At 35.0% G+C, this 16,827-nt stretch overlaps 2 protein-coding genes across 2 annotated transcripts; one reads left to right on the top strand and one right to left on the bottom strand.

Moving 5' to 3' along the window:
* Positions 1-4,554: 4,554 nt before the first annotated feature.
* On the bottom strand, positions 4,555-9,406 carry LOC140969453 (uncharacterized). The gene is made up of 13 exons (XM_073430812.1): positions 9,089-9,406; positions 8,943-9,009; positions 8,642-8,752; positions 8,134-8,329; positions 7,342-7,427; positions 6,923-7,118; positions 6,606-6,717; positions 6,349-6,476; positions 5,919-6,125; positions 5,661-5,770; positions 5,420-5,549; positions 5,002-5,151; positions 4,555-4,926 (listed from the first exon to the last, which is right to left on the bottom strand). Exons 1-13 carry the CDS (start codon positions 9,180-9,182, stop codon positions 4,702-4,704), a joined length of 1,812 nt encoding a protein of 603 aa, XP_073286913.1. The 5' UTR covers positions 9,183-9,406; the 3' UTR covers positions 4,555-4,701.
* Positions 9,407-9,577: 171 nt separating this feature from the next.
* LOC140969454 (transcription initiation factor TFIID subunit 5-like) lies at positions 9,578-16,827 on the top strand. The gene is made up of 19 exons (XM_073430813.1): positions 9,578-9,834; positions 10,131-10,209; positions 10,545-10,623; positions 10,700-10,797; positions 10,886-10,942; positions 11,482-11,569; positions 11,828-11,937; positions 12,721-12,828; positions 12,929-13,080; positions 13,580-13,690; positions 13,789-13,858; positions 13,933-13,972; positions 14,703-14,867; positions 14,950-15,026; positions 15,517-15,633; positions 15,879-16,144; positions 16,256-16,351; positions 16,433-16,508; positions 16,594-16,827. Exons 1-19 carry the CDS (start codon positions 9,662-9,664, stop codon positions 16,645-16,647), a joined length of 2,016 nt encoding a protein of 671 aa, XP_073286914.1. The 5' UTR covers positions 9,578-9,661; the 3' UTR covers positions 16,648-16,827.

A 16,827-nucleotide genomic window follows, 5' to 3' on the forward strand; every position in this document is an offset into this window, starting at 1 on the left:
TTCTTCTTCTAATAATTCTTCCTCGTTCTTATCTGAGATGAGTTTGGTAGGTGAGTGATATGATTGTCACTCAATAAGCGGGGGCGGGAATAAATACCAGTTTTCAAAACCATTTTAACAGAAAACAGTAATACCAATAATATACAGAAACTCTTACTTTCAGAAAATGAATCAGTATTCGGAAATCACAGGTCTCAGAACAGAAATCAGAATTCAGAAATTAAATAAGCCAGCACTGAGCACGTTCGTGAATTTTGTGGCTAAACTGATATCAGTCTCCTATATGTTCTCTCCTCTAAGAGGCGAGGCAAGAAATCAGAATTCAGAATTGTTTCAGAATATATATTCCTACTATTAGTTCACTAAGTTTCAGTGCTTCAAAAATCAGAGATCAGAAATACATAAAACAGGAATTATCAAACTGATTTCAAGATATTTATACATAAGCCCACTTACAGTAATTTGCTAGAAATTTCGGTTGAAGTCTGCAATCTGCATGTTCTCGCTACTGGATTTTACAGCTTCGAAAATGCATTCTCTTAGCTCTAATTTCAAGTGTTAACTCAAGACTTGTGTAACAACAATTTCAGAGGTTTGAGGGTGATATTTATAAGCAAATTTCTGACTTTTAGCCTCCCAATTTATGGCCATAATCTGTCATTAACAGCCTTTATTCCATGTTAAATGTTTCAGTTACAAGTCTAAGCTGAATCAAGAGTTGTCTGTTGGAGTCTCTTTACTGAACTCTTCTGCTGCTGCTGGAATTGTTAGCTTCTACTGGAATTTTCCATTGCTACTGAATATTGCTAGCTGTTGCAAAAATGCCAGCGGCTGGAAACTGAATATTGTTAGCTGCTGGAATTCGGGTTCTCACAAATTATATTGTAGGAAACATCTAGTCTATAAGATTTGCTCAATATGTCTAAAGATTTATTGCAAATTGTAGGTTGAATACTTGTTTAGCAAATAAGATGGTAACTAACAAATAATTCCCTTAACTTCGCATATTTCAACGATGGGACTACATAGGAGTTTAAAAATATGAAAGATAAAATTATCACAAAATTCACATGAGTTGGTTTCATGAGTCAATCTTGTGAGATGAATCTCCGACCCGACCCGACCCAATTTATAAAAAAAAATAGTATTTTTTTTAATACAAAAGTATTGCTATTCATAATAGTTATGGATCGAATCAAATCATCACATATTTATAGATATATGAGATCATCTCACAAAAGAATTACCTAAAATTATATTGTTTATCGATAAACAATTATAAATGATCAATTAATAAAAAGGGAGGTCAGGATATATAAGCTAACCTCCCTAGTCTAATTAATCGTAATTCTATTAATCTAATTAGTTTTTTTAAAAAAAAAAAATCAGCGTTTTAATTAAATACAATTAGAGTGATTCTATCTTTTAAAAATTCAATAAGCCGAAATAATTTTGTTTCTGAAATATAATGAAAGAAATTGTGTATTTTTATCAAAAAAGATCTTGTAATGTGATATTGATCGATACATGACCATATTTTAATAAAGTTATTTATTTAACCTTATTAAAGTGTCAAATTTAATTAAAGTGATCTTAATCAACATATATTTGTGTAGAATGTAAGGAACACTAATTTAATAGCTTTCTCTTTGTCAATTTTAGGATTTTGTTTCTTTAAACATCATTTGACTACGTTTGTTCAATACCTAATATTTTATTGACTAATCTTCAAAAAATTTGCAAGATTGAACATTTCTCGTTCTACTAAAACTTATAGCTGGTGGTAATGATGCAATTTCAAACTTTAAGTTTCGATCACTCTCCTAACATGAACAATTATTACACCCAACAAATCTAATATTGAAAATTAAATATTCAAGACAATGCTCTAACAAAATTAAATCAAATCACTCACAATGCTTTAACAAAATTAAATAAAATCACTCTTTCATTGTGAGAACTAATTATTATAATTACAATTATTTATCAAGCAATATTGATTAATGTAAATCTGCAACGGAAAAATATTTTAAATAGTTAAAAATTGACCTCACGGTCTGTAAAAATTTCTGCATTATCTCTCCGTAAATAAGACATATAAAAAAATTTAAAATACTTGTAAAAAGAAAATGATTCAAGGATGACATTGTTGTATTCATAAACAGTCTCACGCAAGTGCCGACCAGACACAAGTTAACAATTCACAAGCAGAGTTCAAACAAAGCTGGCAAGGCTCACAACGACATAAACTAAATAAAAAACACACGACAACATCTCCAAATAATAAAATACGACATAAAACTGACAAGGAGTCGAAATTATATATATACACTAACTGGGAGACTCCAACATCTAACAACCAAGAAATCATATCTCACTTTGCGAGCTTCACTTGTAGAACTTCTGCCTGGTACTACAAAACTACTCGAGTGACCTACTATGGTTCCCAACAGCAACCAAAGTAACCCCTAATATAAAACACCGAGGTTAAGATTCTGATATGAAACAGTTGAACAACAACAATAATCATAAATCATGCATAAACATTTACTATAATGAAATATGCAATGTATGAATAAGGCTCAAAACAACATGGTAACATGAGCCAATTAATTGTACGATAACAATAAGAATACTGCTCGAGCAACAACACACAGATGAGCTACATCGTCATGCAGCTAAACAATCATATTAAGTATACGAGGTATGTCGTGATGTGTCCAATCAAACACCCACGACTCGACCTCCATACAACTGATAATGATACAACGAGAAGAAAAATAACGAACAATGTCTGATGTCAAGATTTCAAAAACATATCACACAGAAAATACATCAAGAAATAGACAATCATATTTTCGGTCTCAGGAAGAACTAGTTTTGAAAGCCACCCGTTGATTACGAAATAAAAACCACGTGTGCCAGAAATATAATACAACAAGACAACGGTTAGCAAGAACGATATTACCCAACATATATGTCATAATATCATGTCCTAAACTAAATGACATAATATGTCACATAAATAAACATGTAATCAACGAGGAATTTAACAACTCATATCATCCACATAATCACATAACAATCCATAACAACACATAATATGTTTAAAATATAATTTATATGTTATCGTCGTATGTTATCGAACTGTAACATACATATAATACTCTTTTGAACAACAGTAAAACGATCACTTTAATCTCCTCGACCTAACAATCATAAAATAAGTCGAATCCACAATTCACCAGCAAAACTAAAATAATCCAACCAATTTTCAAAAATTATTAAATTTGAATTTATTCATAATTTATATGTTGTCGTCGTATGTTACCGAAATGTAATATACATGTACCCTTTTGAATAACGGTAAAACGATCACTTTAATTTTCTCAACATAACAATCATAAAATAAGTCGAATCCACAATTCACCAACAAAACTAAAATAATCCAACCTATTTCCAAAAATTATTAAATTTGAATTTATTTGCTAAAAAACAACTTAACGATTTAATTATCAAAACTCAATAATTGTTGTGTGTGTGTGTGTGTGTGAATGTATATAATGTTAAATAATGCATATGTTGTCTTTGAGTTAATGTGTGGCAACTAACACATAGGGAGTATACCATTAAAATGGCCCAAAGGGACCATGCACCGACTTGCACAATAAATACAAACTTTTTTTTGCTATATTGTTATGTATGTATGTATGTATGTATGTATGTATATGGATAATTATTTGATTTCTGATACATTCTAATAAATGGATAACTGTTTATGTTATTTAAAATATTAAATATTTTATAACCAGAACATATATTGTTGAAAAAGTTTGATATTCATAATTCCTCAACATGTAGCCAAATGGAAAAAAGTTGTATAAACCACTTGCTTATTGCAGAAGTATCCAAAATTGAAGTGTGCAATACGAATTTGTAGGCCATTTTGGTTAATCACATCTTCATCTCAATACAACAAACAAATAGCATTAATGATTTTGTATCTCTACTGGGCATCCCCAGTGTAGTTATTCTTGTACTGACTTTTTTACCCATTTAATGAAAAAAATTTTCATTAAAAAAAAAACAAATAGCCAAAAAAATACACATTGTCTTTTCCATTATAGTCTAAAAGATACATTTAAAATGTTATATATGATTTTATAAATATTAATTTGGCATTTTATTTTCAAAATTAAATAGATTGTTGACAGAAATAACAAAAAATGTAATTGTTTTTAGTTATTATTACAACAAAATTATAATCTTATATTCGAATTAAAGTTTGAGTTCAAGCATGAGTAGTAACTAACTAGGTATACTCGAATCATTGAAGATTTTTGGTGGCTACAACATTTGTGTGGATGATATAAATATTAAAGTTAATGTAACAAAATAGAAAGGGTACCATGGCATGTGAATTTTTGTAGATGAGTTGCCCTTAAAATATTCCTCAAATATTTCTTAGTTTTACGGTTATAATGACCAAAAAAAAAGATGGTGCTTTTTCGGTAAATTGTTCTATATCCCAGTTCACCGACCAAATTTGTGAAAAAAAAGTTTTTAACTTTCAAAACAGGAAAAAAATGCAAGTTGGTAATGCAAACACTGAAAAATATGAAAGCTGGAATGGACTACATGAGCAAAACTGCCAAAAATTGTCATCGAACTCGTTAGTTTCACAGGGACCTTGAACCGATTTCATCCCCAGAGCCTACTGATGAAACCCTTTTTGTTGTCTTTCTTCATCCGGTTTTCGAGTGATGGGAAGTCGATTGAATTATAGGCAAGATCAAGAACGATGGGATTACGGGGAACCGCTTGAAAGAGAGGTGGAAAAGTTTCAATGTGAGGTATTGACTTTGTGGTAGGATCACTAACAGCAGATTCATAAGAGTCCAATTGATCCATGAGCAGTTTCTCTACCTGAGGCAGACGCACAGGTAAGCATACTCTTCAATTTCACAATTTCTGACAAAAGGAAAAATCTGCAAGTAATACCTTGTTATGATTTCCGGTTAATGATATATTCGAAATCTTTTTTGAAAGATTCTCTGGAGCCTTCTCCTCCTCCATAATCCCATTTGCATGCTCTATACAACTGTTGGCTCGACAATCATTGTAAAGAATCTTCAAATCCTTGACAGTGACCTACAGATAATCAAGAAATGAATCAGGTAAAAGGTCAAAAAGAATGTTTCTGCTAAGTGGAGCATTACCAACTCACAAGCTTTATAAGTAGACAGCATATTTCAGACTCTGTGGTATGGTAATCTGGGATCTCCATTTTACCACATGAACGATATTAATTAACCTTTCCCATGCAAAGTGACAGAATGATTAAAGCACTGGTAGCAGGATATCTACGTGAAGCAAGCAGAAGGACGTTTCTTGGGGAAGAATAAAACACTTGGCACACCTGATCAACATTTTTTGAACTCTGAAGCTTCTTAAGAGCAGTATCAGCCAGAGATCGAGCTCGACAGTATAAAGCATACGCTTCTGCCCTCTTTCCAGCCGAACTGTAGGATTTAGCCAAGTAAAAGCACCTGGAATAAATTGGACATTAAGAAACAAAACTTAAAATTAATGGAGCGTCCAAAGAATAGTTCAAAGACTGGAGTCGAGCAAAATAGAAGCAAAAAGGCAAAGGGGAAAACCTTTTAGCTTGGAATACACAACTTTTGAGTTCACATTCCTCAGCGAAGTTAACTTCTTCGGTCTTCCTATCTCTTCCCGAACTAACCAAATCCATAAGGTCGGTGGTATTCTAAAAGAGTCCAAAGCGTTTACTTTATCTTTGTCAGAATAGGTCATACAGTGGAATACTATTATGCATTTTAGCCTAAATATTAAGACCGACCACCGTGCAATGATTTCAGAATCAAAATTAAAAAGACAATAAAAAAAGTCATTACCTGTAAAAGGAGATCATACAACCGGACAAGCTCTTCAGGCTTTGTGACTTTTTCACTTTTGTCATCCCTATTCTTACCGAGTTTACTTTTCGCCATGCTCACCAACATCTGATTTCGTTCAATTGTTCGCTGTCCTAAAACAGCGGCAATTGCTTTATCAAGGCCACTAAGATCATCCTTCATGTTCTCGGTATTACCTGCAGTAGCCTATTGCATCCAAAATACACAATCAGACTCCTAAAAGTAAATTGACAGTCGCGAATCAAATCCCTGACAAAACCAAAACCTCCTAGACAAACTGTCAGACACAATCATCTCTTCCTCCTTCAGATAACTCTCCGACTTTTTTTTTTTACAAAGGTGTTACAGAAAAAATCACAGATGAGACAACCATAATTTCTCATAACCATGGTCCATGAGCGCTTCTTACCAAGTCATTTCTTATGCAGCTCCTAGCTTCATTATAGGCCGCAAAAATTTTGTCAAACACGGCAAGCTTTTTCTCTCCAGGAAGTGAATCTGCTGTTGGACCCTTAATATCTTTCTCCAACTCTTGGGCTGATCAAATTGGCAATACATAGACAGAGCTTCACACAAGAACATTGGGGGTTGGGGGCAGGAGGGTGGGAGCCAAAGGTAACTAACTCCCCTGAAATCTTCATATAATGTTCTCTGGTAAAATCTGACCTTTAAGTATGGAAACACGAGTCTTTGCATTTGAAATAGGAAATTTGTGACTGAGCCAATGGAATTCTGTCATAGATGTGGCCTGCTGAGATCGAGCTTCAGCCATGACAGCCTGCCGTAGGCAACCAAAATAACAAAATAAACGTCAAAAAAAATGCTGAGATACTTATGTATGGCATTATCTGTTCTTAGTAAAAGCAGTGTAACGAGAAATCCATAACTCAGGAAAATAAGCAACGCTTCCTTTGCATCGCCATTATTATCATAAAGGCATTGCACATGCATCGAGCATTGCCTACTCAAAAGAACAAACTAACCTCCAGTTTGGATTTAAAAAGATCCAGAGCAGGCCCCTCCATTTCTTCTATCTGGACAAGTTCAGAAGTTTGAAAATTCGAATCCCCAATTTTGTGCATGCAATATCGTATACTAGGCTCAAGCTCCTCAACCCGCTCACGGCATAGAACTTGATTCTCTACATCTCCATACTTGCCAAGTTCCTCATAAACCGCTCTATTAAAGTCGATTTAGTTATGCGAACACGAGCATAAATTAGGACCACTGATGTTTCCAGAAATAGTTTAAATCGACTGACAAAGAATATAAAAGAATAAGGAAACGAGAAAGAACAGAATTACTTGCACAGTTGACTTCCGTATTTGCATAAGTTGAAGAAAACTAACCCTACTGTTTTATATATCTTTGAAAAGTTACACACTTTAAGACTAGAATGTACCTGGAACTTTTGAAACTCTTCAGTGCAATGTCCCAGTGCTGATCTTGTTCAAATAACAAATTCCCTTTCATATACGAAGCATAGGCCTAAAAATTAGGAACAAAATTAGCTCTGACAGAAATCTCAGATTTTGTGAAATTTAACTCCCGGAAGATGAGCAAATTTTGTGACTAAGGCATTAATAAAACTAATGAAAGAGAAAATTAGCAAAGATTTGGAATCCCTAGAGATGTTGACACAGACAAAGATGGTGGTGTGTCACTGTCTTAACATGCTGTTAAGTAGCTCTGTGAACATATCGTGCACAATTCATCATGATGCTATTGACATAATGACAACTACAACGTTATGAAAGGACTACTTGGATATGTTTTACCAAAAGAGTGAAAGACTGCATCTCAAATGAACTGCTAGGTGGTTGTTGATGGATGAACGTTCTCATATCCACTTTTAGATCTCAGCTACTTCAGATTGCTTCAACATAGCTAGATGAGCATCTTCAACTTTCAAAGAGAGATCACAACACAGACAATACAATTCTTTTTATTTTTTCAATAATTTATAACCAATGTTTCATCATTTTACAGCTGCTAAAAAGCAGGGACCTATTTTAAGTTCATGGATGATAAAAAGGAAAGCTATCATCAGAGAAGGAAATCAACAGCACTAAATAAGTTACGGTGTGCAAGAAAAGAATGAATATTGTCGTTCAATGTAAAGTCATTAAACTGTTTCCAGTTGTAGGACACCAAATAGAAATAATTCAAGTCTTAGAAACTCATGATATCAAACCTCTGCTTCAAGAGACGTCCTTGAATCTCCCTTGATGGAGCACAGCTCTTGGAAAAGGGTAGCCCATTTTACTGCCTTCCTCAGTCTACCAATAAGGTAACACCTTTGACGTGCATTTGGACCATCCGGTAACGTTTTCTTTTCCATCGCATAACTCCATGCTCTTTCAGCAGTATACAGAACCAAATGGAGAAACCTGTTTTGATTTCACAAGCATCAATCTATCTGATTGACATATCCTTGTGGCAGTAGACATGGCTAAATAATCAGTAGTTTTTGTGAGGCGACACAAATCTCATTCTCCGTCCTTCGTACATTTAGAAAGCTGTAATCTTTAAACAAAATGGAAAAATTATCACAGTTCACACCCCGCATCCACATTTTGCACCTAATGCAGACATCCAGTGTTTTCTTGTAAGGAACAAAGAAGAAGACTCCCCAGCCTATATTCAGCCGAGTAAAGATACTGGCACAAACAAGAACAAAATACATGCCCGCAAATATCAACCTGACTTCAGTGACTATAGCTACTGTAACAGCTCTCTTTGTATATTTCCCTCGGCCATGAGTGAACTTCAATGACTTGTACAATCTTCTCAAACGTGCACTGCAGTACCTCCTAAAAATTCAATTGGCATAAATATTACAATCAAAATGGCGCCAATTCCAGCACATAAAGATAAAGTACTGAACTTTCTTAACCTATTCCCAACCAAACTCTCCTAACACAATCAAAACAAAAAAGCACGTAACACACATATACAGAATTACATATAAATCAAACAATGCATATATATCATGAATTGTACCGATATCGGGTATAATCACCAAAGCGTAATCCATGCTGCATTTGAGCCGATTTCAATAGCTGCAATACTGTAAATCCCCAGAAAAATATAAAATTCCTCGACGCCGAAGCAAAAACAAATTAACTTACAAAAAAGTTTAAATATACCATTGATGGAGAATCTATGGTTATTAATTTGGTCAGATGAGGACGAATTCTGATCGTCGATCTCCATGGCGGCCGCGTCATTTCCCTTCGCCATTTAAATATAATTGTAAAGCGAACTCAAGATCTGAAACCGGAGGTGTTTGTCAGAATGGGAATCGAATGGACTAGTAAAAAAGGAAGACAAATGATACTCCAACAGTCTCGGCGGCGGCGGGTGCTCGCATCGCAAGGCGGCGCAGAGGTTTAAGCTCGTACTTGTCGTGGCCGGCCGTCTTTTCTTCGATTTTTTGGATTGCCAGTATGTATGTATACACGATGCATTTGATGTGAACAGCGATTCTTTACCGGGTCTGGGCATTGGGCCGGGTTGGATGGGCCGGTGCGAAAAGAAAAATTATTATTTATACATATTTATTTTCAAATATATATAATAATATATAATTTAAATTTAAATTTATTGAATATAAAATATGTAAGAGGGGTTTTGGAATTTTAAAAAGTGTTCACAAAAAAATCAGTTAGATATCAAGATACTCCCTGAATTTTGGGTTTAGGGTTCTTAACATTGAGAGAATGGATGAAGAAGAAATTGATAAAGTGGTTCTGGCTTATTTAGACAAGAGGGGATTTAAGCAAGCAGGCCTCGCTTTTCAACAAGAGAGGCACCAAAACTGCAAAGGCAGCGACACCTCCTCAACTGCACAAATCGATCCCGAGATTGCCAAACAAATCCTTGCATTCTCTGAGTATGAGCAAAATTTTGTGCCTTTTTTTACTCCTTTGTCCGAATTTCATTGGTTTCATGTCTAATTTTTTTTTTTTTTTTACTTTGTAAGGTAGGGTTCAGCTATTTAATGTTTGCTTATTTTAGTTTTGATGTTCAGTATAATTACTGTAAAGACCCTATTTTCAACATTGTTGATGGCTTTAACGTGGGCAAGAAACACTAGAGGACAGCATGTGTTTTTGGTGTGCTTGAGCTAATGGTATTTGCGTGTACCGTGATTGTGTTTGATTATAAGTTTTACTGACGGTTTTTCAGAGTGGATGGTCCTGCTCAGTACCAAGAAGGGTACAACAAACTTCGGTCGTGGGCTTATAGTTCATTGGATCAATACCAGGTACTTATCATTTGTTTTTATAGATAATTGTTAATGCATTGCCTAAATTTTTTTTACTTTATTTGATGTTCAAGTTCTTGTTTTTGTTTGTTGATGAAGTAATAATAACAAAACTCCATGGTTGTTTCTGGGAATGTCTGTTCGCCTTTGGTCTATTCTAATAAATCGATAGGACTTCAATAGTTGACAGCTAAATTGGTTTCCATGCGCTGGTGCGTTGTAGTGTTTTTTCATTTTTTCCTATTATAAGGTGCATCAATACTATGTGGTCCCCAAAAGTTAAAAAAAATGCATCAAACTTTGCTTTATATTTCTTATATATGTTTACCTTGCAGCACGAGTTGGTTCGAGTATTGTATCCAGTATTTATTCATGGATTTATGGATCTTGTGGCTAAAGGTCACATTTCAGAAGGTGTGTTCATTTATGTTTCACAGCGTGCACAAAATGTTTACAGCGTCACCTCTTAAACCATTCCTCTCTTTTTCAGCCAGAGTTTTTTTTAATAGCTTTCGAGGAGACCATGAGATGATCCATGCACGTGACCTCCAAAAATTAGAGGTTGTTCTTTCTCCGTCGCATCTGGAGGTTCACCAACTTTCCTAGAATCGTTTCTGAATTTTGTTAATCAACTTATTCAATCACCATCTTCCTAAGAGATTGCTCATTTGTGTAGGAAATGGAATTTGCACGCTCCTTAAGACAGAGCAAAGTGAGCTTGAAGATATGTCAAGTAATTTGTTTACCTCTCGTAATACATGCATATTATTCTTATCTATTATGAGCTACACAAGTTCGAAGTGTACAAAGCTGAGTAGTTTCTGTATGTCCCAGGCTAAAATTTCATTGATGCAGTTAAATTGTTCGAACTGGAAAATTGAAAATTTTGCAATAAGAATCAGATGCTTTTAAAATGACAGAATCAGAGAGCATTGTTAAAGTTTTATCATGAAGACCAAATTACTCTGATCTTATATTAATTTGTAGCATAAAAGAGTAAGAGTCTTACCCACCTAGAACAGAAGAATCAATTATGAATTGTAAGGGTGCTGATATTTATTTTGTGCTTAAACTAAATTTCTTGCGTTGTCGTATTGATAGATTGATAATAGTTTATTTGATTTGTAATTATTAAAGCGATGAACCCACATTCTTTTTCAAGAATTTGAGATCTTTTAGGAATGATATGAAGAAGAGAGTCAATGAGTTCTCACCTGGATTATATATTTTGGGTTTATATGACTGAAAATATTTTTCGTTTGCTAATTACAGTACTCATACAACCTACTTCTGCAATATTTACACAAGTCTCAATCAATTATCATGCTTGGAATCATCAATGAGCACATCAACTTTCAAGGTAAAGTTCTGTAATCTTTGTACAGCTCATTCATGAAATAGGATTCCGTAATCACAAAAAAGGCTCTTGATCCATACAATCAACTCAATAGCTAGGACTGAAGAGAGCACTACTCTTTATTGGAAAAACAATGTTGAGGCACCAATTCATGTCAACCAATGCCTGAAAGCATATTCATTTATATTTACCTCTATAGCTTTTGTTTTTCTTCATTTATCTTTCTGCCTGGGTATATTGACTTTAAGATTCAATGGACAGTTTCTCCTGGGCAACCAAGCTCGATCGCTGATGATGCTGAATTTGTTGCACTTTATGGAAGTGGCCAGGATGCAGCTGATTTGATAAATCAGAAAGAAATCCATTGGGGGGTTAGTCTATTTTGACAGCTATTACAGTCACAAACACATATATGTCCATGTTCACATCTTTTCTTCATATGAATTTGACTGAGTTAATTTAAGGTGATTGTGAAGCAGAATGGTCTGCTAGGTTGCATCTTTGAACGTCATGTCACGAAATGAAAAAAAAATCTCTGATATGTCCCCATAAATAACTTCTAAAGATAAGATAATGTAGTTGATGTTACTCTTTAGCAAGATCCTTTAAGAATGGTTGAAATTGTAATTGTATTCCTCTACTAATAACTTTTGGTTGTACATGCATGAGGAATCACATCTATTTTGTACGCAAGATAATTTGTTGCTGCTTTGTCGGATAATGTTGTCGTCTTTGGCTTAAACACTAGCTAATGGGCATAGAATGTGCAATGGGCCATGCTTAATTTTTTTACAAGGATTGTAGTCTTAATTCTAGCAATTTGTGGTTGAACTGGAACTCGTCACAATATGTCCTTTTTGTTATTCAAAATATGGTTGCATTATTGTGTTTGTAATTAGGACAGATACGGTTCTAAATGGCTGGATCCTTGGAAAATGATTTTTTTTTTGTCCTTGTAAAGTCTTGTTTGTTTTATTATACAAGTCCAAGTGGTTGGGCGATGTGACTGTCAATGAACTGTATTTAGTTGTTTCAGTTCGATTTATTTCTTAATACTGTGTTCTTTCAGTGCCTTTCCTCTTTTTCTCCCTCTTTGGGCAGATATTGATAAAAACATGTCAATCCTGGCTTTCTTATACCATTCAATTGCGCAGTTGCTTGAAGATTCTTTAGAAGAAAAGTTGGAGAAGAATGGTGTTTCCAATGCGGATTCGGAAAAGGCAGATGGAGAACTGAGAGAAGGGGAACTGGAAGAGAGTAAGGTAGTCGATTTTTTGGTTCCACAAAGTTCACTTGAATTATGATACTGAGTAGGTTGATTCTTTTACTCTAGCTATTTAAAATACTCTTCTCCATTTCTAGAAAAAATCTGTTGATGGGGGAAAACAAGCCACTACACTTAAAAAGCTGAAAAAGGACAAGATTGGCAGTGCAACAACAAAGGCTTCTCGTTCAGAGAGTACTGCAGTATCTGGAGCTCCACATGCCAAACCAGAGCTAGCCTTGCCAGTAATGTATTTTCAAGAGTACCCTTCTTGTTTTTGATGGTGATTTTTTGATTATAGGAAGACAATGGAGTTTAATAGGTGCACTTTAGTAATTTGTTAACTTCCTTTTCTACTAACTTGATACATTGTGGCGGTGCATTTTATGAACTAAAATTTTGGCAATTGTTAATTTTTTTACAAAACTAGATGTTTTCGTATTCGATGTATAAAATGTTCTGGCTGGGACTATGATCTCTCTGCCAGATTAGGAGTTTAATCACATTTACTTATTCAGGGACATGTCCCTGGGGAAAATACTACCTCGTAAGAGTTAATCATCCGAATGTGGGTTGTCAGAAAGAATAAGTTAGATCCCAAGGAGACTAACATTATGATTTTATAGTAACCCATCCTTCTGTGCCTGGGTCCTGCAACTAGGAAATGCTATTGAATATCAATTAGGTAAAGCTGTTTGCTGTTTTTGGCGTGGCAAGTGTTTATATTATTTATTTATTTATTTTCTTAGATCACCAGAGGTGGAACATTCTATTCTTGATGACTTAAGGAACCGTGTGCAGTTGAGTGGCGGGGCATTGCCTTCCATCAGCTTTTATACCTTTATCAACACACATGATGGGTATGTTTGTTTCTTTTGAAGATTTATACTCAACTGACACAATGTAATTTCTTTACAATATAGTTATTTTCTGGGAAACTGTATTGTGTATTACACAGGTTGAATTGTGCTTCGATATCTAATGATGGGTCATTGGTAGCTGGTGGATTCTCAGACTCGTCGTTAAAGGTTGTTTACTTTTCTGTGTTTGTTATGTGTTCACTATTGCTCTTGCTTTGCTAACCCATCACTGTAATTTCCAGGTATGGGACATTGCAAAGCTTGGGCAACCAAATGAGTATTGTAAGTTGATTTCCTTGTGTTTTCCTTCACTCTCAACCAAAAATATTGTGTCACTTGCGTTCTCTCTTGGCGTTTTGATGCTGGTTTTGTCTTAAGTTGGTGCAAGGTTTTATATGAGGTGTGCAACCAATTGACTTAGTATTTAACTTGTAGGCTATACCTGGCTTAGTCTCACTTAAATGTTGAAAAAATTTCTGCTGAAATAATTATGGGAAATTCTACCAAAATTAATGGTGCAGGAATGAGTTATCTGGTTGATGAGTCGTCGAAAGAAATGGTTCATATGCTTAGTAAAATAGAACAATTTGATTGACGGAAAAAGGGTCGTGACTATATGGTTGCACTTGATTTTGGATTATAAAATGTTCATTGATTGATGAATATGCATGGTATCTTCCAACCAAATTACTTGAATTGGAAAGCAAACAGGTGTACAAAATAATCCAACATCCATATTATGCATTTGAATTTGATAAGAGGATTGTGTCACTTTATTTTTACTTTGTCCAGTCTGATATCTCACCAGTCTAAGAATGCTTTGCCATGCTTTTGGTTAATAATTCTAGATTTCTTATTCAGCATGATTTTAGCAGGATATCAAGCAAAGTGTTTCACATTCTGCCATGAAACCAGTTAGAATATACCTTATTGTTTTCTGTTCGGTTTTGATACATCTATGATCAGCATAGCTTATTAATGAACTAGGGTTTGTTAACTCAAGTAATATCAGCTTCTTTGCAGGGTGAAAATGAGTTGGCTCCCAATGGGCAGAGAGGTAGCGTTAGCACTGGGGAAAGACCATATACCTTATTTCGGGGACATTGTAGACCCGTTCATTCGGCCACGTTTAGTCCATTTGGAGATTATCTTCTATCTTCGTCGTCAGATTCGACAAGTAAGATACCTTTTGGCTTTTGCTAATGCTTCTATATCCTGTTTTTCTTCACCTGTAATGAAAAGTATGGTTCCAATTGCAGTTCGATTGTGGAGCATGGATTGTAATGCAAATCTTGTTTGCTACAAAGGTCATAATTATCCTGTGTGGGATGTTCAGGTAAAAATGTAAGGTCAAACTTGTGTTTATTGCATAACTTAGTTCTACTACAGCCTCAGTTGATAGAAGCATATGAAAAGACTTTATTGCCTTCTTTCACATATTGATCATTGGTAGGCCTTGGTATAGAGAATTAAAATTGCAGATATATTGTATGTTATGCAAAAACGAGGAGATGACTTGCAAAGTGTGTGAACTTTGTTTCTCATTTTGATGATGTTTTGTTATTGAAATTAAATTCAGCTTCGACCTTAACAAAATTTCAGGTATTTTAATATGGAATCTTATAGAAATAATTATCCTTGGTATTTTTTTTATTCTCAGTGCATTTCAATTACACGACTTGTTGATATCTGGCCATACATGGTTTATGTCTGCTTAGAGCCTCAGTATGGGAAGACTTCATCGAATGCAATGTATACTCGCATATTTTATTTTACTTCTCTTGTTTACACATTCAACTCATACTTCCACCTCTGCTCTAATGCAGTTTAGTCCATTAGGACACTATTTTGCCAGTGCTTCACATGATCGGACGGCAAGGATCTGGTCTGTGGACAGAATACAACCTTTACGAATAATGGCAGGTCATTTATCTGATGTGGATGTGAGTTCCTATTCTCTAACATGCATCCCCCCCCCCCCAACAAATGTATATACATGTGTTTGGATTGGGTGTATGCTTGAAAGACCAAATGCTTGAATTCACATATTTTGACGTTGTTGTGGGAGTAAATTTCATCTTTTGTAAGATATCACGGGACTGTTATTTACCCTCGTCTTTGTCGCATTAATATAATTTTCGTGTAGTCACAAGATTCTGATTGTAAAAACCTTCTTTCCATCTTTTAGTGTGTGCGATGGCATGCAAATTGCAACTATGTAGCAACCGGATCTAGTGACAAAACAGTGCGATTGTGGGACGTTCAGAGTGGAGAATGTGTTAGAGTTTTTGTTGGTCACAGGAGTATGATTTTATCTTTAGCAATGTCATCTGACGGCCGTTACATGGCATCTGGTGATGAAGATGGCACAATAATGATGTGGGATCTTGCTAGTGGTCGCTGCATTTCCCCTTTGGTTGGTCACAACTCTTGCATATGGTCGCTTTCTTTCAGGTTGAAAATTATCTTGTAATTCCCATTTAGTTCTTATGATCTTATCACAAGTAAATGGCACACTTTTTTTCACGCCATCAAATGATCGGATTTTGATAAATGTTATTTCAGCTGCGATGGTTCACTTCTGGCATCTGGTTCTGCCGATTGCACAGTGAAAATATGGGATGTAGCTGCCAGCTCTAAAGTGACAAAAAATGATGAAAAGTAAGTTTGCCACGGGTACATTGGAAGTAAATTTTTTGGGTGATAATTACGAGTTATCCTCACGTGATCTTTTCCTAGCAGCAAAAGTGGAAGCACCAACAGACTAAGATCACTGAAGACCTTGCCTACCAAATCTACTCCTGTCTATGCTTTGCAGGTAAAACCTGCTACTTCACATCTTCTCTCTTTAATTACTTGGTCGTATCTGAAGAACTATTGATTAATTTAACGCTTGAAAACAGTTCTCTCGGAGGAATCTTTTATTTGCTGCCGGAGCTCTGTCAAAGCAACCATGATCTCATGCCAAGTTTATCTGATTCCGTTGGTTAGCTAGTTTTCCACACGATGAATAGGACTTTTGGTAACAAGCCGGACCATATATGCATGTGTAATCTTTAGTTGCTGCACCATGTTTTTCTAACTTTGCATATATGTAATCTTTGAAGCATTGTTGTCTAATTCAGTTTCTTGATGCA

Source organism: Primulina huaijiensis, unplaced genomic scaffold (genome assembly GCF_012295235.1).
Source record: "Primulina huaijiensis isolate GDHJ02 unplaced genomic scaffold, ASM1229523v2 scaffold41633, whole genome shotgun sequence".
NCBI classification, from domain to species: domain Eukaryota; kingdom Viridiplantae; phylum Streptophyta; class Magnoliopsida; order Lamiales; family Gesneriaceae; genus Primulina; species Primulina huaijiensis.

What these genes read in the sequence shown, in the direction of transcription:
- LOC140969453 (XM_073430812.1), bottom strand. Translation starts at nt 9,182, where the DNA reads ATGGCGAAGGGAAATGACGCGGCCGCCATGGAGATCGACGATCAGAAT. An exon ending in AAGAGTTTCAAAAGTTCCAG is followed by an intron (nt 7,119 to 7,341) that starts GTACATTCTAGT and finishes CGACTTTAATAG; the next exon opens with AGCGGTTTATGAGGAACTTG. An exon ending in TGTGTATTCCAAGCTAAAAG is followed by an intron (nt 5,550 to 5,660) that starts GTTTTCCCCTTT and finishes AATTTATTCCAG; the next exon opens with GTGCTTTTACTTGGCTAAAT.
- LOC140969454 (XM_073430813.1), top strand. Translation starts at nt 9,662, where the DNA reads ATGGATGAAGAAGAAATTGATAAAGTGGTTCTGGCTTATTTAGACAAG. An exon ending in TAAAGGTCACATTTCAGAAG is followed by an intron (nt 10,624 to 10,699) that starts GTGTGTTCATTT and finishes TCTCTTTTTCAG; the next exon opens with CCAGAGTTTTTTTTAATAGC. An exon ending in GTCATTTATCTGATGTGGAT is followed by an intron (nt 15,634 to 15,878) that starts GTGAGTTCCTAT and finishes TCCATCTTTTAG; the next exon opens with TGTGTGCGATGGCATGCAAA.